The sequence below is a fragment of the Schistocerca nitens genome, chromosome 1 (genome assembly GCF_023898315.1).
Source record: "Schistocerca nitens isolate TAMUIC-IGC-003100 chromosome 1, iqSchNite1.1, whole genome shotgun sequence".
Lineage (NCBI taxonomy): Eukaryota > Metazoa > Arthropoda > Insecta > Orthoptera > Acrididae > Schistocerca > Schistocerca nitens.
Genome location: NC_064614.1, coordinates 384,787,574 through 384,811,594, shown reverse-complemented (window position 1 = coordinate 384,811,594; position 24,021 = coordinate 384,787,574). Strand labels below are relative to the sequence as shown.

The following is a 24,021-nucleotide window of genomic DNA, read 5'->3' as shown; positions in this document are numbered from 1 at the left end:
TTTTGCGGATGATGTTGTGGTATATCGAGAGGTTGTAACAATGAAAAATTGTACTGAAATGCAGGAGGATCTGCAGCGAATTGACGCATGGTGCAGGGACTGTCAACTGAATCTCAGTGTAGACAAGTGTACTGTGCTGCAAATACATAGAAAGAAAGATCCCTTATCATTTAGCTACAATATAGCAGGTCAGCAACTGGAAGCAGTTAATTCCATAAATTATCTGGGAGTACGCATTAGGAGTGATTTAAAATGGAATGATCATATAAAGTTGATCATCGGTAAAGCAGATGCCAGACTGAGATTCATTGGAAGAATCCTAAGGAAATGCAATTCGAAAACAAAGGAAGTAGGTTACTGTACGCTTGTTCGCCCACTGCTTGAATACTGCTCAGCAATGTGGGATCCGTACCAGATAGGGTTGATAGAAGAGATAAAGAAGATCGCGAAAGCGTTATGGAGATGATAGATAAACTCCAGTGGAAGACTCTGCAGGAGAGACGCTCAGTAGCTCGGTACGGGCTTTTGTTGAAGTTTCGAGAACATACCTTCACCGAGGAGTCAAGCAGTATATTGCTCCCTCCTACGTATATCTCGCGAAGAGAGCATGAGGATAAAATCAGAGAGATTAGAGCCCACACAGAGGCATACCAACAATCCTTCTTTCCATGAACAATACGAGACTGGAATAGAAGGGAGAACCGATAGAGGTCCTCAAGGTACCCTCTGCCACACACCGTCAGGTGGTTTGCGGAGTATGGAAGTAGATGTAGATGTAGATGTAGATGTACATCATCAGTATATGAACATATCGAACTTATTCTTGTATAAGTTTGAAAATATTAAAAGTTTGGTTAGCTAAAAGAAATATAAGGTACAAAAATTACAGAAGCAATTTAACATGTGTTCAGTGAAAGAAAATGCAATTTCGAGTTGAGACTATCACAAGAAACAAGTAACAAATAATACAGTCTCTGGCTGATACTATAGCAATGCAAATAAGCAAAATTTTCTGAAATGGTTATCATATGTCATCCAAATGCAAATACTATCTGAATACTGTATTTAAAATATTCCCAAAAAGAACTGGTCTAAAGTGCAATAATGTTGATGTACAACTTAATAAATAAACATTTAGACTGAAGAATTATTGTGTTCATGAAGTGCCAGATCATATTACGGTTTATAACAGCATTTGTGGCAACTATGGAAAAAGACATGGGAAAGTATGAAGAGTCAGATGAACGAATAGAATAATTAAAAAAATAGGTAACCCTAATATATAATATTGAGAAGAATAAGCCAATTCCAAGAAGAACAATATATAATCAAGAAGGAGGAGGAGGAGGAGGATGATGAGATCTAATTAGTCTGTGCAGGTAGAGAATGCTAGTGGGAACTTGGTGACTGTTGGAGTCATTCTGTAGGCATCAGCAGCATGTTTGGCAGTGTGCAGGGCAACTTCACTGAAACTTTTGAGACAGAAGTTTGACAACATGAAGACGAGAGTGCAATCAGGCCAGTGTACAGACAGCAGCTGAGGCCATGCAAACAATGAGACCAGTTGAATTTGTGAGCAGTGACTCATGTACAGTAATGTTTGTGTAAAACTGAAGTGTGAAATGTACATGTACAGGATTGAGATAATGTTGCATAACCTGAAATTGTACAGGAAGGATTAAGCCAATAATAGCTTATAACAGGGATGGAGGGAAGGAGGGAAATTGGCCACATGGAGGGGAAGAGTAGTGGGAAAAGTTAGTACAAAATCTGGATGGAGAAGGAGTGGTATGGATATAAGAGGTAAGGGAAAATGTATGTTCAGGCAATAAGAAACAAGTTAAAGGAGTTTTAAGTCAGGGGGACTGCAACAGTGCAGGGTACGCTGTTCCCACCTGTGTAGTTCAGAGATACTTGTGCTGGAAGAGAGTATGAAAGTGGCACATTCTGCTTCACTAGCAGCTGTTGAAGTCATTAATGTTGTGGTGTGCAGCATGTTCAACAATTGAATGGTGATGGATGTGGCTGTCTGCCACAGTTTGGAGGTGGCCTTTCATGAGGGTGGACAATTGGTTACTTGTCATGCCTAATAGAATGCTGATGTATAATATGGCTACTTTCATACAGGGCCTTTCCTATTATTGGGCAGGAAGAGCCTGTGGCTGGATTGTGGTAGGAGGTGGCTAGTGGATGTATGGGACAGGTTCTTGCACCTGTGTCAGCCACAAGGGAGTGACTCATGAGGTGCAGGATTGGAGTAGGGATGGACAAGGATATTCTGTAGGTGTGGTGGGCAGTGGAACACTACTTCGAGCGATGTTGGCAGGATTTCGATTAGGATATCCTTCATCTCCAAGCAAAATGAGAGGTGGCTGAAGCCCTCGTGAATAATATGGTTGTGGTTTTCAAGACAAGTGTGATTAAAGGAGTGCTGGTTGGTGGCTGGTTAATAGGGTTAATGCTGTCAGAGAAAGAGATGACATGGCAGATCTGTTTAAGGATAAGCTGGATACAATATAAAGGCTGGTAAGGTTATCTGCACATCTTGACAGCTCCTGCTTTCACTACAGATGCAGTATCCAACAATGGTGAAGCTGTATGAAAGAGACTTTTTGGCATGGAGCTATCAAAATGGAGGTGCTGTTGGTGGTTGGTGCACTTGACATGAACAGACATATTTATGGAGCAATATGAGAGATGGAGATCAACATCTAGAAAGGTGACTCATTGAGTTGAGAAGGAGCAGATAAAGTGGGTTTCAGCATAGGTACTAAGGTTATTGAGGAAGTTGCAACGGTCGTACTAGCCATCAGTCCAGATCTTGAAAATATCATCAGTGAAAGTGAACGAGACAAGCAGCTTGAAGTGGTGACTGTAAAGGAAGGATTCCTCTGAATGGCCCATAAATGAGTTGCCAAGCAAGAACCCAGGGCAGTGCCATAGATTAGTTCACAGATTTGGCCTTCAAAACTAGTATCATTGTATGTCAGGATGTGGTTGGCTAGGAGGATTAAGGTGGCTGTTTGGTATCAGGGCGATGGAAAAGGTACTGTTCTGCAAGGTCTTGAGCATGGGGGATGTAGGTGTGTAAGGTCATCATGTCGAAAGTGACAAACATGGTGTCTGGTGGCAATGGGACAGGGACTGTGGAAAGGCAGTGAAGGAAGTGAGCATTGTCCTGAATGTACGGTGTGAGATTATGGACAATGGTTTGGAAGTGTTGGTCAACAAAGGCAGAGACCATTTGGTAGGAGAATTGTATATGGGCACAATCAGCCTGTATGGGTGGACAAGAAAAAAAAATCCCAGATTTCCTGGTTAAAAACATGCTTTTTTTCTGGGTGAAAATGCACGTCCCTCAGAGCTGTAAGGCATATTAGTCCTCTGAATCATACAGCACGGAAGTTTCCTAACAGAGAACACCAAAATATAAGAAGTATGATGTCCATACTCCAATACAGAAACAGAGACTGTAATAGTGCTCCAAATGGCCTGACAGTGAACTTCAAATTCAGCGCGATACTATGTCTTCTTTCTTTGTGAAATATGATATTTTTCATCAAAACAAGTGAAGCTTTCACGCATAATATTGGTCGTCAAAAACTTTTTGCTGTTTTAATTTAATTTAATTTTTTTCTTCCCCCCCTCCCACCGAAAGTGCAGTTAGCCAAAATCACAAGAGCACAGTTTAAATTGCAGCAGCTGAGTATTTCTGACAAGCAAGATTGTAAATTTCACTGCTGTGCACCAAACATTTTGTGGGTTACCTGGCTGAATACATGTTCCATTGAGCATTTCAGCTTTTGAATAGAAAAGCTGATTACTTGTGAAATTGCTCAAAAATTCACACTGTGCTTCTTTTCGAAGGATAATTATACTTTTTGCTATCATTATTGCTTAATTTTTACCCTATGAGAGAACTGAAACAAATAAGAGAAACTAATCTTGAAGACTGGTCTTTTATAGTGTGTGTTAACCTTTGAAAACTATCAGATGTGAATATGCCGGTTAAATGTTAAATGATGGCATAAATGGCTGGTGCTCTGGGCCTAAGTGGCTGGTCTTCAAAGTGTAAGTTTTGAATGTAGCAGCTAGACAAAAGTTTCCAGAATGAGACAAAAGTTCTTTAGCTTTCACAAGCTCAATAGACAGTCGTACACAGAGTGGATTGCATGGCTACAAGCAGTATCCAGGGACTGTACATTTGTGTGCAATAATCCAGAAGGCAATCACTAATATGCAGCTTCATTAGTCAGACACAATACTAGTTTACATTCTGGATGACACAGTCTAGACAGACTTGTTAAAACTGAAAGACACTTCATTACAAATACGTTTGCCCATCGTTAGGGCTTTCGAACAATCCTTGTGTTTGACAGCACTATGCAAAACCCAGCCCAAGTTTTTGCAACCATGACAATCTGTAGATCCCCTCCACCAGTCAGGATGGATTGGCAGATGGCACAGAACAACCTGGCACTGATGTGCCAATTCCGACAATTGCCAATATGTAGCCAGTGTCTTATATTGCACCCTATCATCAGTGTCATTATTACAGACACAATGTATGTGTAGGAAATCAAGCCTTTGAGCAGAAGTATTTCAATTGCCACACAAAATGCCAGTGGACTACAAAATGGTCGATCCACTAGGAGGAGGAACACTGACTGCAAATGAACCTTCCAAGGATGCAGCACATATCAAATCAGTGTCTTCAACTACCACAAACAGTATCTCCCTGATGATCCACATTGATGATGTGCAGCACAGGTTGCAAATACACACAAGTTCTTCCACAAACATCATTAACTGGCAGTCGTACCAGTGGTTGCCACCAAAATCCTCCAGCCCAAGGATTTTCAGACAGGGACTAACTTCAATAGCAAGATAAATCACTGCATCAGGGCCCGCATCCTTATAATGGACACTATGGCGCAGTAAACATATTAGAAATAGGCCTCCTCAACGCGTTGGGACTGTAGATACGTGTGACTAAATCCCATCTACTCCCTCAGTGTTCCCGAATTCCTTGACACATTGCCTGCAAAATTCAAATCAGTGTTTTCCCAATCAGGATCACACACAGGGAGTTTTAAATATATACAACCCTATCCCATCTAGTATCCCTTAATTCTTTAATGCACGTAATGTGCCTTTTTCCTTATTAGACAAGCTGCAACTCGAGTTACAATGACTGCTGAATGAAGAAACCCTTACCCCTCTCTGAAACATTCAGTGAGCCACGCCTACACTCATAATAGAAACGCCAAATGGCATCCTACACATAGGTGGTAATTTCAAAAACACAATAAACTTCCAGTCCATGGTGGACCCATACCCAATTCCAAAGGAGGAGGACATCTTGACCAATTAGGAAAAAATTTCGCTGACATTGATCTCAAAGATGCTTATCATCAACTTCCCGTGGATGTCAAATCCCGGCAGAAGCTAGTACTCAATACTCCATTCAGACTTCATCAGTACAACCAGCTGTCATTCACAGAGGGTAGTGCCCCGGCCTTTAGTAAAGCGTTAGTAAAGTGCTGCATACAGCAAATTACCTAGACGATATCGCTGTACTGGGTAAAAATACTGAGGATCTGGCTAACAACTTAGACAAATTGTTTTCAGTGATCAAGATATCATATCTCAAGTGCAATAAGGAACAGTGTAGCTTCTTTGTAGCACAGATCAAATTTGGGACACATCCTCAGTGCTATAGACATTTCTCCTACACCTCAGTATGTGGAGGCGAGCGAAAAATTGCCCAATACAAAAGATACTGGCCAACTCATGTCATAGAACTAGTATCAAAAATTCATACCACAGGCAGCAACAATTGCAAAGCCTCTTCATAACCACCTCAGTAAAAAGGTAAAGTGGCGTTGGACACCAACATATGACGAGGCTTTGAGAGAATTTAAGCAAACCCACCCAACCCCTTGAAGCCTATGATCCATCCCAACCGCTGACCTTAGCAGCAAATACTTCTGACTGTGGAGTCGCACCAGTCCTATCCTACATTATCAAAGGGACGGAGTGGCCCATTGCATTTGTCTCCAAGACTCTGTTCACTGCTCAATGAAAACTGAAGAGGAGGTAAAGGCCATCACCTCTGGCCTCAAGAGATTTTGATTACATATATGGTAGAAAATTCACATTTCTGATTGATTATAAGTCATCGTTACCCCTTCTCAAGGCTTCTGCATCAATCTACAACAGTGGGCACTATTTTTATATGCATATAATTATGACAGCCAATTCCAGTCCACCACATAACATGCTAATGTTGATCTTCTGTCCGACTACCAGTAGGTCACACAGAACTAGACAAAGAAGTGAAAATATGTTCTCACTTAGACAACAAGCCAGAAGAATCAGCAGCTGTCCTCCCACTGGACACATCACTGGTGGGTTTACACTCTGCAGACGACCCATTCCTCAAGGAACTGCTTCATTAGAACCAGCTGAAGCAGCCTCTGATTACACAAACATCTGGCTCCTGAAATCCCGGTATACTACTGGCACAGAAGACATGAGCTTTACACCTTCCATGATGTGCTACTGGGCAAGAACCAACATAACAGGGTGGTTATTCTGCCGTCACTTGGTTCCGGCCCTTACTCCATGAGGGCACTGAAGTACAGTGCTCCCTACCAAATAGTTAGCTCGGCAGCAATTACACTGACAGGGTAACGATGCCACCATCATCGAAATGGTTGCAGCTGGCACCACCTGTCAAAGGAAGCAGGCTGAACCATCTCACCAATTATTCCCATGGTTGGACACTTCCATATAATGCTTAAGACTACACTTAGATTTTACCAGACAATACCTGGCTCATAGCCACTGCTGCAGGTCCTTATGTCTCCCGTGCATCAACATCCCATCCAGTCAAACCATCCAGATGATGATGAAAAAATTTTAAACAAAAGGGATCCCAGAGACCTTGGTAACTGATAAAGGGCCACAAATCACTTCAGGCAAATTTTCTTCTTTTTGTGAAAAGAATGGCATGCAATTAATACATACAAGGTGTGACAAAAAAGTAATAGGAATCTGTTTCTCTTAGCACTGTTGGAACTCACTTTTCGTTGTGGTGTTCAGCTTCTTCAGCGATTCTGTTTTCATCTCATCAGTGGTTGCAAAACATCATCATTTCATGGTTCTTTTAAGCCTCGGGAATAGAAAGAAGTTGCAGGGGGCACGTCCGGAGAACACAGTGGCTGAGGCAGCTTAACAGTTTTGTTTTTTTGCCAAAAATTGTGAACAAGTATTGAGGTGTGAGAGAATTATTGTGATGGAAGTTCCAATAGTGGTTTTGCCACAATTCTGGTTGTTTTAATTGGATTACTTGACGTAAACAACCCACAAACTTCCAGTTAGTATTCGTTTTTGACCACATGGCCATAAGGCAGGAACTCATGATGTATTATTCCATTGAAATAGATGAAAACAGTGAGAAGAATCTTCACATGTGTTCAAACTTGTTCAATTTTATATATATATATCGGCTAATCAGGCCGTTTCCGTTGGGACAACTGGGCCTTGTTTTCAACATAATACCCGTATACCCATGTTTTCCTGTTTTGTCACCTGTTATAACCTTCTTTAAAAATTCTGCTTAATTGTTGACTTCATTCAGAAATTTCTTAATGATGCCTACATGACATCATTCTTGGTGAAAATTAAACAATTTTGGAACAAACTTTGCTGCTACATATTCCAGGGGGAAAAAAAAGGCTTGGCTTGACCCAAAGGATATGCCAATTTTCCAAAACCTTTCTTTTTTTGATATGTTTAGACAACCATAAACTCTTGTCTTACTCACAGTATTAGGTCTGCTAGAAATGTATCGAACTCTCTCCTCCTTCTCCCCCCCCCCCCCCCCCCCGCCACCCACCTCCCCTCCCGCTGAATGTGGTGCTGCACTTAATGCCATTTTTCAAGCAAAATTTAATACAAATTCTTTGATCGATCTTTTCCGAAAGTACAAATTCACTGAGCACATGAAAACACATAAAACGTTTTTCAACTGTCAACACTAAACTGAATATTCAATACAGCTGAATATGCAAACATACATCAGCAACACTTGTACAAACAAGATAAAAACGTTTTGGAAATACACAGTATAAAACCTGCAAGATTAAAAATTCCCATTACTTTTTGATCACATCTCATACAGCACCTTTCCATCTGGCCCCTAACAGCCTACCAAGTCTGTCCACACGTTCAAGAATCAAATATCAAAATTACAATGCCATCACTCTCTGGACAAGTCCTTGACTTTGTTCCTAGCTTCATATCATGCACTTCACAAGACAGAGCCTCACCAGCAGAAAGATTAAGGAGTCAACCTTGTACATCATGACTTTCGATCATCCATCTGTCTGTCAGCAAGCAACAGTCATGAAAAACTTGTAACCACCCTTATACCATTTTATCTAGGGGACAACGACAGTGGCTCCCTGCAAAAGTAACAAACCTCCTTGGCAGGGCCATGGTCAAAGTCACCCTGACTAGCGTCATGGTCTGCCAGAAACATATAAAACCAATATGACTCCGCAAAGGCAAAATCTCAAACATGGATTATATTCTGTTCTTTTGCCAGAGAGCGAGAGCCAGGAGGGGCTACAAAAAGTCAACACAAGATCATCTCAACTCCCAGTGCTGTGGGCTAGCCTGCTCCTGCAGTACCAACACCAATGGAAGTGGACATCATGAAGGACCCAAGCCTGCCCACCACTGATGACACAGAGCAGCAGGAACACATCAAGGTGAGCCTTGCCCCCTTTGGCCCTTCTCGGAGGGGTGGATGATATGCCACAATGTTATGCCTTCGAGGCTGGCACATCATATGCTCGGTTTCGGCGGTAGCATGTGTCAGGCAACCACTTTCTGCCAAAAACAAGGTTTCCTAGTTTTCTACTAGGCGGACCTAGTAGCATCACTTGAGGTCGCGAGTTGCGGGAACCTGCTTGCTTCCGCAATACATGACTGAAAATACATCCCAAGATACAGGATCCATCGGACAGTATTTAGGCAGGCACACAGCTCTCAATCAGCAGTTCACTCCAAGCATGGACTCCAGTTCGGACATATAGTCCATGCCAACACTACTGTCTCCACCATCAACCAGCCACTGCAGCTACGGGCAAAGCCCTGGGTTGCCTCAATGAGACTGATGGATCTATCTTCATGGTTGTGGGTGTCTTAAAATTTTGCTTAAATTATTCTTGTAGTACACTGACAGTAGATTGTTCCAAGGGAATTTTAACTTCGTACCTAGACAGAACTTTAACTCCCTGAATTGACGGAGGAACTGAATGTTTAGTTGAGCTTTGCTTCAAGACAGTCTGAAAGAGACCTAGAATTTAATTTTTTGTGACCAACTTGTTCATTTTCAAACTACATGGATTAGACAAACAGTTTTTCTTGGTTTTGGTAGTAAACTTTTTGAAGAATACTTGACATTATTTGTCGCCTCTGGTGGATTCATCAACTGGGTGTATATGTGAATTAGAAGAAAAAAATTCTCAGATTTCCCAATTAAAACTTCACTTTTTTCTGTGTGGAAATGCACTTTTTTCCAGGTGAGAATACACTTTCCCTCAGAGCTGTAGAACATACCAGTCTTTTGAATGATAAAGCTTTTATAAGCCGATGCAGAACTTACCAGCACTCCCAGTAAAAGACAACACATTTTGAAAAGATCTTTAATGCACGCGTAACATATAAATCCCGAATTCGAGTCGCGGTCCGGCACACAATTTTAATCTGCCAGGAAATTTCATATCAGCGCACACTCTGCTGCAGAGTGAAAATCTCATTCTGGAAACATCCCCCAGGCTGTGGCTAAGCTATGTCTCCGCAATATCCTTTCTTCCAGGAGTGCTAGTTCTGCAAGGTCTGCAGGAGAGCTGCTGTGAAGTTAGGAAGGTAGGAGATGAGGTACTGATGAAATTAGGGCTGTGAGGACAGGTCGTGAGTTGTGCTTGGGTAGCTCAGATGGTAGAGCGCTTGCACGTGACAGGCATAGGGCCTGAGTTCGAATCTCAGTCCGGCACACAGTTTTAATCTACCAGGAAGTTTCATATCAGCGCACACTCCGCTGCAGAGTGAAAATCTCATTCTGGGAACATATACATTGCTTATTTTGGTGTTACGAGAATATAAATATGAATTCTCCAACTATGGCATGGTAGTTTCCGAACACATATAAGAAGTGTGATGCCCATGCTATGATACAGAAACAGAGATTGTAGTAGCGCTCCCAGTGTCCTGACAGTGAACTTCGAATTCAGGAAAATATGGCATGATAATTTGTATTCCTGCTTTGCAAAATAATGCTATTAGATGATTTTTTTCATTCATTTGTACTCCTGCTTAACGAAATAAGGCTACTAGAAGATATTTTTCATCAAGAAAAGAGAAGCTTTCACATGTAATACTAATAGTCAAAATTTTTTTGCTGTTTTTGTCCAAGCAAGTGGTTAGGCAGGATTCTAAGCGCACAGCTTACATTGCAGCTGAACATTTGGATACAGAGAACTGTTCGATATGAGTCGTTGACTTTGACCAGTGACAAAGCAAACATCAACCAAACTGTCACCTTTCAACATAAATTACACCTTGGGTAAACTACAGATCAGTCTGGCACCGTAGCCGGTTTTTTCACTATCACATTCGTTGGATTCGCCAACTCACAACCAAACTGTTACCTTCCAATCTAACCTATACCTCGAGCAAAGCTACAGATTAGTGTGTCACCACAACCAGTTTTATTTTTTTGCTTTGAAATTAGTTTGCTTTGCCAAATAACAGCAAAACTGTGAATATATGAACCTTAACATACATAAAAGGTAGTGTGACAGCAGCCATTAACGTTACGCAACTCGCCAACGATTTGAATCGAACATTCTTCTTGACCCAAAGAAGAAGGACTGTAAAATTCTCTACTGTGCACTGAACATTTCATAGGTTGCCTGACTGAATATATGTTCTGTCGAGCGACTTCTCCATAGAAAAGCCAATAACAAGTTGTGAAAACTGCTCAAGAACTCACCTTGCACCTTTTCTTAAAAAATATAGTTATAATTTTGCCATTGTTGTTGCATAATTAGTCGTCTACAGAAGGACTTTTTTCCATCCTTTACCCTTTATGTTTAAGAACGTCAAGCAGTTTGTTGATACGAAGTATTACATAATCTTTGTCCTAAAGTCTTTGGCACATTTTGCTGTGGTCAGACACTTGTATGTGCACTGTTTTTCGTTGTTGTAAATAGCACATTTTCTTTGCAAACTTAACTTTTATTTTGGTGGTGCTCTTTCGTCTGTGTTTTATTGCTGCAGTACTATTCTGCAGTAGCAGGCTAATGTCAAATTCTTTGTTAGAGTATCAGTTCTTACTAGACAGAATTACAGAAATTTAATGGAATGCTTAAACAATAAAAAACCCTAAAAAATTCCAGAATATTTCCTGGAATTTTCCTGGATGAAAAAATCATGGGTCTTTTCCAGTTGTCCCAGGGTGTACACACCCTGTTGTTCAATTTGTATGCAGAAGTGTTGGAAACTTGGCAGAAACACCCAGCTATGCAGTCAGTATGATTCATGACCACTATGGTGGTGTGGTGGAGCCTTTGTCTGCTGGAAGAATGATAAGCTCTGGATTGGTTTTCAGGTTACAGATAGCTGTGTGTTCCATAGGAGTTATGTTTGACTGACTGGGGAGGCCAGGTTAGCAATGAATAATTCCTGAAACATAGCCAAGGGATGACTGGGTGGATGGACAGAAGGATCAGAGTTGGAGGTGAGGTTACAACAGTTTTAAACAAGCTCCTATTAAGGGGGGAGAGAGAAGGGGATTGGGTTGGCTGTTGTCAGTGGCATACATAGCAAAGAAATGTCTGCATTGGAGAGAACAGGCAAAGGAAAGAAGGTCTTTAGGCATACAACATGGTTGAATTTAAGTTTTGGATTAAAGGTGAAGCAATTAGGAAGTACTGAGACTTCTAAAGGGGGAAAGTACTTTGCGGGACAGATTGACAACAGTAGTCGGCGGAAGTTTTTGGTGGTATGGAAGATGGAATAAGTCAGAAAGGCATAGTTTAGCAGCTATGTGGGGCTGACAGAAGGGTTGGATTAGAGTGTTAGGCTCCTTCTTGGTTATAGGTAAACCCATGTGGGCATAGGACAGGAGCAGATGGGACAACTTCTTCAGATGGTACTGAGAGGCTGTTCCAACTGTTGAAAGGCAAAGATCTATCACAGAGGAAAAGGATTCTGCAAAAGGAATAGGGGCTCTTGAGTATGGTATGAGCTTGGATTGTACAGCTATGAAGGATGAGACTAATCGAATTGGACTGATGAAACTGGAAAAGGTGAAGGTTCTTGCAGCAAGAGGGAGGCAACCTGAGATGCCAATTTAATGGTAAGCCCATTAGATGGGATACCATGTGCCAGACAAGATTTTGGAAAGAGGATGTGTGGTTAAAGTTTTGCAACAGGAGAGGAGAGTTTTCGGAATAAGCAAAGGTAGAATGAGCAGGGATTCATGCCATGGATGGTCAGGAGATGAAAGATTTAACTGAAGATTTGTCAAATAAAAGTCAAATATAAGAGGAGGAAAACTTATGTTCAAAGTGTTTAAACAGAAATAAATGGTAAGTGCTGTACATAGAGCATGCAGCAAGTTATGAGGAAGGTCAGGAAATGTATTAAGTAAGCAGGAGGTAGTAGCAGCATTTGTGAATAGAAATGCCTCTACTGCAAATTGAAATGCACAACTAGAAAAAACACAATCGCAGTCATATATAAGCACATGAGATCGGCTAACAGTCAAGAAGAACTACATGAGTTGGTGTGTGTGTGTGTGTGGGGGGGGGGGGGGGGCATTGAAATTAAATGTTCCTAAAGGGGCAACTGCTGTGAGAATAGGGAGTTGTAGTACAGCAGTTACTAGTGTTGTGGACTGTTACAACAGTGGGCATTTAAATTGTGCAACAGAGGATGGCTGGTTTGTGTTTTAAAGACAGGTTCTGAAGAGGAGAAGAATACACTTATTGATAAATAAATACTTGACAAATGAATTGTAGGTAAGTAAAGAAAGACAGTAACAAATGTAAAGGGTTAAGGGGTGGAAGAAAGCCAAATCGGCAATTTAAACCAATACTGGAAATTCCAGAACAGAAAATTACATAAAATAAGGGAAAGGCAGCCTCTTAGCTACAGAAGATGGGTCAATGGTGCACAGAAACATGTAACAGAAAACAGTTAACACTAGCTTTCAAGCTCTTGCTATTTTTCTAGTAAGAGTACGTGAGTGCACACACACACACACACACACACACACACACACACACACACACAGAGAGAGAGAGAGAGAGAGAGAGAGAGAGAGAGAGAGAGAGACTTGCAAGTGTAGATGCCCACGGTAGCAGCAAGAACATAGATACTGAAAGTAGTTGCTTAGGTAGATGGAGATGAGAAGGGGGTTGGGAAGGGAGTAACGTTGCGTAGGTAGATGGAGATGAGGGGGTTGGGAAGGAAGTTTGCAAGGAGCAAGGAGAGTGTAGCACGGCAATGTGAGGCAGGTCTTTCAACAGATGAGTCAGCAGCTGCACAACAGTGTGATAGGAGTTAGGGTAGAGCAAATAAGGGATAGCCAAAGGGAAAGGGAGGAGTTGGGGGAGGAGAGAGGAGGAAGGTGGTGGCGAAGAGGGAGACTAGGCGGGAGGAGGAGATTAATGTTTAACATCCCATTGACAAGGTCATAGGACCTGGAGCACAAGCTCACAATCTCAGAATTTGCCTGAGGCAATTTAGGGAAATCACGGAAAACCTAAATGAGAATGGCCAGATGCATGTTTGAACCAGTGTCCCCCGCTAAATGCGGGTTGTGAATTACACACATAAATTTTTTTGCCATGATTTTCTTTCATTTTCTATTTTTTTCTTTTGTTTCTACTGGCATATGTTATTACGATGATGTAATGTACTACTGTGGTTTTTAAATGTAAAGATGTAATTGTGATTATTTTGTTTGCCAATGGATAAATATGTTTCTTGCTTTGGAAATGTGGAAAAGTTTGTAAATTTCTTTTTGGTATATTATTAATTGTGAAAAATGCAATCAAGAACATTTATAAAGATTTATGTAATTTACAATAATGACATAACATCTGTAGGCAGGGGACTGCAATTGCTATATCAATACTCGAACAGAGGACATGTAGTAGAAGGTATGGCAGATGATGCGTCTGTGAAGCATGTGCAGGATAATGAAACTGTTTTTATGAAAAGCACCCAGAACGGTATGGACAGTGATACCGAACTATGAGAATGTCAATTTGCTTTATCACTGTGGTACATAATGCCATCACCAGTGAACCTTAGGACCAAATAAATCGGACTGTGAACGTGCCGCTAACAACACTTTGTTGTGATCAACACGAACAGTGCTTTTATTCATATGAACTTTACTGGCATTGATATTCGAGTGGTGGAACTATTGCCTTTTGCATTCTATCATGCCATGTAAATGGAGACTTTAATGAACTGTGCAGTATATCTGACTTTCAATGACGTTGCAGAAGTTTGAAATGCAAGAAGAGTGGACATTGTTTACAGTGTGCATCACGTAAAAGAACAGTTCTATGAACTGTGTATTTGTGGCTACAGACATATGATTGTGATGAACTGTGTAGTCATGAAAGGAAGTGTCATGGACAGTGCAATAAGTGTATAAATGAACACTGTCTATGTAATGTGCTTTGCAAGAGGGGACATGTCAACAACGGGTGCATACTAGTGTCTTTTGGTTTGTTAATCGCCACTGGCTTACTGGTACAGCTGTGCAGAAACTTTGTTCACATTTCGCCGGAATAGATTAACAAGCCGAACTACCTGTATCCTGCTCACAACATCATAACCCGTCAATATCATGCTGCCCAGAACAATGCTTTGTATGCAATGAAAAGTTAAAATATTTCGCCAAACGCTATCCCCTGATCTAAGTACTTTCTTTCTATATTAAAAGTAGTAGAAGTATGGACTCTATTCAAATAAATTCTTTGCTTGTTTATGTTTGCTTTCTGCTATCGAAAGTAAAAGTACCGGTACCATTAGTGAACTAATAGTTGCACGGTAGTCATTGTTGAAACACCAGTAAATATAAACTTCTTTCCCTCATTAGAACTATTTCTCCTTGCATGTCAAAATTATAGCAGCCACATATTTAAAGGGATTTTATGTATTGTTATGAGTATGGCACTGTGATCGTGACTAATAAGACTATTTTGTCACGAAATACGACTGCGTGCGTAAATCACGGTGACCACCATAATTGCCTGACATCCAACCAATGACCTAAAAGCAGCTGTTTCACCATTGGAGCATTTTCTGCTGGGAGCATGAATCATATATGTCAGTTGTCAAAACACATGGGGAATGTATTGCTAGGAGTCATAGTATTGAGAGATGCTGGTTACACTCAAAAGTGGGTAGATGTATGGTGAATCCCCCCAACGTCCATGTAATTATTAACAGTGTGGTATGTGATTCACGTAATTTTGTCACTTTTTCTAAATTCTGTCAGATATTGTCATGGCATTTTATCCACAAGTTCATCAAGATTGGTCCAGATTGTCTCACTCCTCAACGGTGATTTGGCGTAGATCCCTCAAAGTGTTTGGTGGGTCATGTCATCCATAAACAGCCCTTTTCAATCTATCCCAGACATGTTAGATAGGGCTCAGCTCTGAAGAACATGCTGGCCACTCTAGTCGAGCAATGTTGTTATCCTGAAGGAAGTCATTCACAAGATATGCACGATGGGGGTGCGAATTGTCATCCATCAAGACGAATGCCTTGCCAATATGCTTCCGATATGCTTGCATTATCGGTCGGAGGATGACATTCACATATCATACAGCCATTATGGCGTATTCCATGACCACTAGCGACGTACGTTGGCCCCACATAATGCCACCCCAAAACAGCAGGGAACCTCCACCTTGCTGCAATCACTGGACAGTGTGTCTAGGGCGTTCAGTGTGACCGGGTTGCCTCCAAACACGTCTCTGATGATTGTCTGGTTGAAGGCATATGTGACACTCATCAGTGAAGAGAACGTGATGCCAATCCTGAGCAGTCCATTCAGCATGTTGTTGGGCCCATCTGTACCATGCTGCATGGTTGCAAAGATGGACCTTGCCATGGATGTTGGAAGTGAAGTTGGGCATCATGCAGCCTACTGCACGCAGTTTGAGTCATAACACGACGTCCTGTTGCCGCACAAAAAGCATTATTTAACATCATGGCATTGCTGTCAGGGTTCCTCCAAGCCATAATACGTAGGTAGCGGTCATCCACTGCAGTTGTAGCCCTTGGGCGGCCTGAGCAAGGCATGTCATCAACAGTTCCTGTCTCTCTGTATCACCTCCATGTCCGAACAACATTGTTTTGGTTCACTCTGAGATGCCTGGACACTTCCCTTGTTGAGGGCCCTTCCTGGCACAAAGTAACAATGTGGACACGATCAAACCTCCGTATTGACCGTCTAGGCACGTCAAACTACAGCCAACATGAGCCGTGTGCCTCCTTCCTGGTGAAATGACTGGAACTGATCAGCTGTCGGACCCCCTCCATCTACTATGCGCTGCTCATGCATGGCCATTTACATCTTTGGGTGAGTTTAGTGACATCTCCAGACAGTCAAAGGGACTGTGTCAGTGATACAATGTCCACAGTCAACGTCTATCTTCAGGAGTTCTGGGAACCGGGGTGATGGCGAACTTTTTTTTGATGTGTTTATGTTTTTTTATATGCCAGACTTTGTGCTGAAGTAGATAATCTCATATAAAGTAAGAGGAAAATGAGAAATATTTTATACTATATCAATAAAATTATGAACTCAAATAAATTTTGTGGAATGTATAAGAATTTTTCACACATCAATTTACCTAATAAATCCACTTCCATCATTCACTTTTGACGAGATGTTTTCCTCTGTATTCAGGGAACACACACTATCAAAAGGACCTGATGATATAGCTGTTCCACACTGCCTGTTTTCTGCATTTCCTGCAACAGAACTATTGGGTGAAACATTAAAATAGCATGTGATGTGTTACCATAGAAATATATTTTCTTTTTTGAAGGTTCAATGTCTGTTATCAAAGAACTAATGCTTTCAGAAGATGCCCATCTACAACTAATTCTGAATGTTAGGGAAAAATGGACAACATATTTCTGTAAAACATTAATAACAAAACACATGAGAAAAAAATCCTTTCTTGGTATACCAGGAGAAACATGTTGTCTTGTTGACATTTTTGACAATTAGTTGGAAGGTTCAAGACAGCAGTAAACGATATGAGCTGACATGGGGAAGCATGCATCAATAGGGAAACCTTGGAGTTAAAAAAATTAAATGAAAATTCAACCATGGGCAGAACACTTAAACTTTCATCTAAAACCTATGTTGAAGACAATACAGCATTAGATCTCCATAAGCCATTATACTTACACATATGAAGAAAACAACTGCAAATGTTTAATATTATGTATAATATTCTGAAGTATCATTTTTAATAAAGCTATTTACACTGCAAAAACAAAAATCACTAGCACAACTAAAAGATTTAAAAACATTAAAGTGTGTGACAATGATGGAAGATCTGCAGGAATTCGAACACCAACACAACAAAATGCTACTTAAAGGAAATCATTGAAATTATATAAGCCAGTTGTCATACACTGAAGAAGTCAGAGGTCGTTGGAACATTTATTCATCATCTATAGAATGCAATGAACAAAATTGTGGTAACCACCAAACTACCAATTAGGTATTGGGCATTGGCTTATGTCTCTATCAGTGGCCACTGGGAGGTGACATGGTGATCAAGAGACAGCACACAACTACTGCGCAGGCATATTCAGTGGCCCCTGCTAAGTGTGCCAATACAGGCAAGTGCAGACCAGCACTCACCCTCTTTCAGCTCTGGCCCCAGGCGTGACTTACTTCACTGTTTTCTTTGCCATGTGGCACCATTAACAGAGTATTCTTTTTGTTCTATTTTGTACTTGCGAGCCGCCAATATATTTGTTCGATGGAAGTCATGCTCCATCAATTTCTCCAACATCTGCTACAGGGACAGAAACAACTGGAGGCCCTGTTGTCCACATTGTTCTCCCGGCAGTTGACTGCGAATCCACCACCGTTCCCACCATATGATGAGTTGGTGGAGGAGTGGGAGGCCTATGCCTCCAATAGCATTTCACGATGTTTCAGGTAATGGATTGTGGCATGATCAAAGCTCTTTACTTGTCGTGGATCTCGTTTAATACGTTCTAGCTTTTGTGCAAACTGACCCCTCTCTCGGAACCAGCACATCTGTCCTTCGATGAAATGTGTGTTTTGCTGTCTACCTACTTTCATGTTATTGCACCCCAAGTTGAGTTTTATCAGTGTCGTAAACAGCCCAACCAATCCTAGTGTGTATGGGCAGCTGAACTGCAGGGCCTCAGTATGAAATGACGTTTTGAGACTCATGTACATAAAGAATTGTATGCCAAAGTGATTATATGGGACACAATTATTTGGGGGTGGGGGGCTAAAATAAGCAAATGCATCAGAAAGCTTTGCAATTTGAAGATCGTTCTTTGTGGGGGTGTTTTAAAATTAGCTCAGTCCTCCAAAGTTTCCTGGGGCCAGGGCAGCAGTTTGATTTTGGGGTGAGGCAGTGGCCATCACATCAGACCCAGAAGACAGTAGGAAATGACGTTTTGAGACTCATGTACATAAAGAATTGTATTCCAAAGTGATGATATGGGACGCAATTATTTGGGGGTGGGGGGGGCTAAGATAAGCAAATGCATCAGAAAGTCTGTAATTTGAAGATCCTTCTTTGTGGGGTGTTTTAAAATTAGCTCAGTCCTACGAAGTTTCCTGGGGCCAGGGCAGCAGTTCGATTTTGGGGTGAGGCAGTGGCCATCACATGAGACCCAGAAGACATAGCCAAAGTGGGAAATGCAGCAACTGCAGAGAGCAAACCCTGCTGCCCTTTGGCCCAGTCTTGAAAACAAGGAAAGCAATCACTCCCCCCTCCCCCAACCAGCACATATTTCTGTTGTGCCCAGGATGTTTGCAAAAACAAATTAGTGTCCCTGATAGGTGGACACAGTGCAAGGCATGCCAGAAGGAAGGGCATAAGGTGTCAGTCTGTTTTTTCAACACCCAGGAGTGCCCCTCAGAAACTGTTCATCATGCTCATTTTGTGTGGCAAACAAGTCTCAGTTACGACAACTCGTAACATCTTGGCATCCCTGTTAAACTTTCAAACCTATCCAAAGCACACCACTTGGTTGCATATAACAAGCAAAAAATTCCACTTCAATGACAAAAATCACAATCGTAGTGTCATACAAACATGTCTTATGCCACCAGAGCTTTCTAGCGGTCCACAACACAGATACAGAGAACCTTTTTCAGCCTCAATGCTTTCTCAGCCTTTGGATTTGTGATCAAGGATGCCATCCAACTGATCTCGGAACAAATACCATTTCAGGAACTGGATGGCCTAATTTTCTGGGAGTGTTGGCAAGGCAAGGAACCTTGTGGTTCTCATCACTTTAAAGGCATCCGCACATCCCTGCTTCTTCCATGCATTGTAGGAACTGTCAAAAATGAACTCAACAAGTTGACAGTTATTGACGTCATTGAACTTATGTCTCCAAGTGAGTGGGCAATGCTCTTAGTTGTCATAAAAAAGCCATTAGACAAACTGTGCTTGTGTGGAAACTTTAAAGTTAAAGTTAAATCTCAGTCAGAGATCAAGACAAATGTCATTCTGTAACCTTATGGAATTTTTTTCGGCGCCAGTGGGAGGACAGCCTATTTCAAAACTAGTTCTCACTGAAGTTCTTGTAATCAACATATCGCATGGCTTCTATAGGCTCAAATGTTTCATTTTTGGGGTGGCCAGCACCCCCAGCCATTTTTTAAAAGATTCCCTGAACAACTGCTGCAGCATGTCCCCAGCTGCATAAATTACCTTGACAAAATTGTGGTGGTTGTTACATGCACTCCAGTCTGCAGATCTCAAATGCAACATAAAGTAGTCAGTCTTCTTTCAACTGTCGGTGGAATACCTGGGGCTAGTGACCTGCCATGACTGTATTCAGTCCACACAGAAGATGATCAAAGCAATCATCAAGCTTCCTAACCCTGGAAATCATATGAACTCCAGTCTTTATTGGCGATGATCACATATTATAGCAAATTTATGCCGGGTGTGGAATTGATTATGCACTCGCTAAACAGTCTACAGAAGAAGGGCATCCCTTTTGTCTGGTCGGAAGCGTGTGAGCAAGATTTCAGGATTCTGAAGCAAATCCTCATAACAGCCTCTTCACTGATTACATTTCAACCAGTTCAAGAGTTGGTGATGGCAAGAGACACCTTGGGGCCTGATGGTGCCTGTCCTGGCACATAAGGATGCAGAAGGCTTGGGACATCTGAGTGCTTTCATGTCAAAGACACTCAAAGCGGCACAAAAGCGATATTTACAAATTGAGGAAGAGGCTCTTTGGTTACCTCAGTACAGAAGTAGTTCACTGTTTTCCTCTATGCAACGAAGTTTCACCTCACCACAGAACATAAGGCATTACTCTCTCCCTGAGAGGACTGTCCACCACCTGCAGCACTGGGTGCACTTTCTCAGCAGGTATCATTACAAAGTTCATTTCCATAATACCACAGAATACACCAATGTCGTCACCCTTTCCCATCTTCCTATGGGATCTGCCATGGAATTTACAAAGAAAAGATTTTGTGCTTTCACTTGGATGAACAGGCTCAGCACGTGGTGGACACTTTTCTTATCACAATTTCCCATGTGGCAGCAGCAATGATGAAAGATAACATTTTGCAACAGGTGCAGCAGTACATCTAACAGTGCTGGCCCAACCACATTCCCAGTTGGGACTCCAGCCTGTTGCACCACTATTTTCACCTTCACCATTGGCTCATCCTCACAGACAGCATTATCCTCCTTATTACAAAACAGCAGCCTCCATGGGTGATTCCACTGGAAACTTTGTGCCCCATAATACTAAGGCTCCTACACGAGAGTCACTGGGGCACCTCTCATACCAAACTGCTCACCTGGCACCACGTGGACTGGCCAGGCATAGACCAGCAGTTCGAGCTTCTTGTTCATAACTGTTCTCAGAGCAGTTCACAGCCGTTTCCTTCCTGGCCAACTCCATCCTACCCGTGGGAATGGTTTCAGGTCAACTTTGAAGGACCATTCTTGGATACAACCTGGCTGATTGTCATCAATGTGAACCCCATCTTACCTTACGTGGTCCACTGTTGTTCCATGAGGTCAGTAACGACAGTCACTGTAAAACTTCCTGGCAGATTAAAACTGTGTGCAGGGCTGAGAGTCGAATTCGGGACCTTTGCCTTTTGCGGGCAAGTGCTCTACCATCTGAACTACCCAAGCACAACTCACGACCCGTCCTCACAGCTTCAATTCTGCCAGTACCTCGTCTCCTACCTTCCAGCACCGCCAGATCTGCAATGTTCACAGAAGAGCTTCTGTGAAGTTTGGAAGGTAGGAGAAGAGGTACTGGCAGAATTGAAGCTGTGAGGATGGGTTGTGAGTTGTGCTTGGGTAACTCAGATGGTAGAGCACTTGCCCGCGAAAGGCAAAGGTCCCGAGTTCAAGTCTCGGTCCAGCACAGTTTTAACCTGCCAGGAAGTTTCATATCAGCGCACACTGTGCTGCAGAGTGAAAATCTCATTCTAGGAACAGTCACTGCGTCGGCAGGATTTTTCTGTGAAATAGCCGTATCACTGAATTTGTCTCGTTTATTATAATGTATACCACGTAACCACAGCCCACACTATTATGGAACCACCACCAGCTTTCACATTGCCTTGTTGACAACTTGGATCCATGGTTTCGTGGAATCTGCACCACACTGGAATCCTACCAACACCAGCATGAGAGGAAGACCTGTATTATAATGTAGCTGCATCAGTATTTGTAATGTCATAATTTGCAGATCTGATTGTTCACAAAAGTAATTCTGCTGACATATCTGCTATCAGCAAACAGACAAGGAATATAAGGGTGCAGTACAGAATGTCTACGGTAGTGCTGCAAGTTGATGTGGCATGGACTCAACAAGTCATTGGAATTCCCTGCAGAAATACTGAGCCACGCTGCCTCTATGGCCACCCATAATTGCCTTAATTACAAAAGTGTTAGCAGTTCAGGATTTTGTGCATGAACTGACCTCTTGATCCTACCACCAGCTTTTACCAACTGAAATTGGGACTCATCTTACCAGCCCATGGTTTTACAGTCATTTAGAGACCAACCAATACGATCACAAGCTCAGGAGAAGCGCCTTAGGTGATTTTGTGCTGTTAGCAAAGGCACTCACATCAGCTGTTACCATATCTCATTAATGCCAATTTTCACTGTGCTGTCCTAATGGATACATTTGTCATACATCCCACATTGTTTTCTGCAGTTATTTCATGCAGTGTTGCTTATCTGTTAGCAATGACAGCTCTATGCTATGAAATGAAATGAAATGATCCATGTGTCTAGCTCCAACTATCAATCCAGAGCCAGCTGCTGTGGCCGAGCAATTCTAGGCACTTCAGTTTGGAACCGCGCTGCTGCTACGATTGCAGGTTCGAATCCTGCCTCGGACATGGATGTGTGAGATGTCCTTAGGGTAGTTAGGTTTAGGTAGTTCTAAGTCTAGGGGACTGATGACCTCAGATGTTAAGTCGCATAGTGCTTAGAGTCATGTGAACCATTTTTGAACTAATTCAGATTCAAAGCTTGTTAATTTCAGTCATGTGTTCGTAATAACGTCAGGAACCTTTTCACATGAATTACCTGAGTATAAATGTGTGTGCGATACTACTGGGATCTGTATATGTCCGTATCGCTGCCCCATGACTTTTGTCATCTTAGTGTATACGAAACTTCAGTAATAGGCCCTACACATTTGTTGTTGTTGTTGTGGTCTTCAGTCCTGAGACTGGTTTGATGCAGCTCTCCATGCTACTCTATCCTGTGCAAGCTTCTTCATCTCCCAGTACCTACTGCAACCTGCATCCTTCTGAATCTGCTTAGTGTATTCATCTCTTGGTCTCCCCCTACGATTTTTACCCTCCACGCTGCCCTCCAATACTAAATTGGTGATCCCTTGATGCCTCAGAACATGTCCTACCAACCGATCCCTTCTTCTGGTCAAGTTGTGCCACAAACTCCTCTTCTCCCCAATCCTATTCAGTACCTCCTCATTAGTTATGTGATCTACCCATCTAATCTTCAGCATTCTTCTGTAGCACCACATTTCAAAAGCTTCTATTCTCTTCTTGTCCAAACTATTTACCGTCCATGTTTCACTTCCATACATGGCTACACTCCATACAAATACTTTCAGAAATGTCTTCCTGACACTTAAATCTATACTCGATATTAACAAATTTCTCTTCTTCAGAAACGCTTTCCTTGCCATTGCTAGTCTACATTTTATATCCTCTCTACTTCGACCATCATCAGTTATTTTGCTCCCGAAATAGCAAAACTCCTTTACTACTTTAAGTGTCTCATTTCCTAATCTAATACCCTCAACATCACCCGACTTAATTCGACTACATTCCATTATCCTCGTTTTGCTTTCGTTGATGTTCATCTTATATCCTCCCTTCAAGACACCATCCATTCCATTCAACTGCTCTTCCAAGTCCTTTGCTGTCTCTGACAGAATTACTATGTCATCGGCGAACCTCAAAGTTTTTATTTCTTCTCCATGGATTTTAATACCTACTCCGAATTTTTCCTTTGATTCCTTTACTGCTTGCATATACATTTAATAAACTTATTTATGTACTCAAACTCAGTATCTGTAATAACATTTTTAAAACTCAAAGATCTATGCAACTGCATTGATTAACCTCTGACTGAATAAATTTGTCAT

General features: G+C 41.8%; 1 protein-coding gene across 7 annotated transcripts in view; it reads right to left on the bottom strand.

Annotated features, from left to right (window-relative positions):
• The window catches only part of LOC126249129 (kinesin-like protein KIF22), a 317,400-nt gene that overhangs the window by 63,016 nt on the left and 230,363 nt on the right, over positions 1–24,021 (bottom strand). For all 7 annotated transcript variants that reach the window (XM_049950791.1, XM_049950819.1, XM_049950826.1 and 4 more), the window contains one exon: positions 16,968–17,099. In XM_049950791.1, the coding sequence (XP_049806748.1) occupies positions 16,968–17,099 (132 nt within the window). The remainder of the gene's footprint in view (positions 1–16,967; positions 17,100–24,021) is intronic.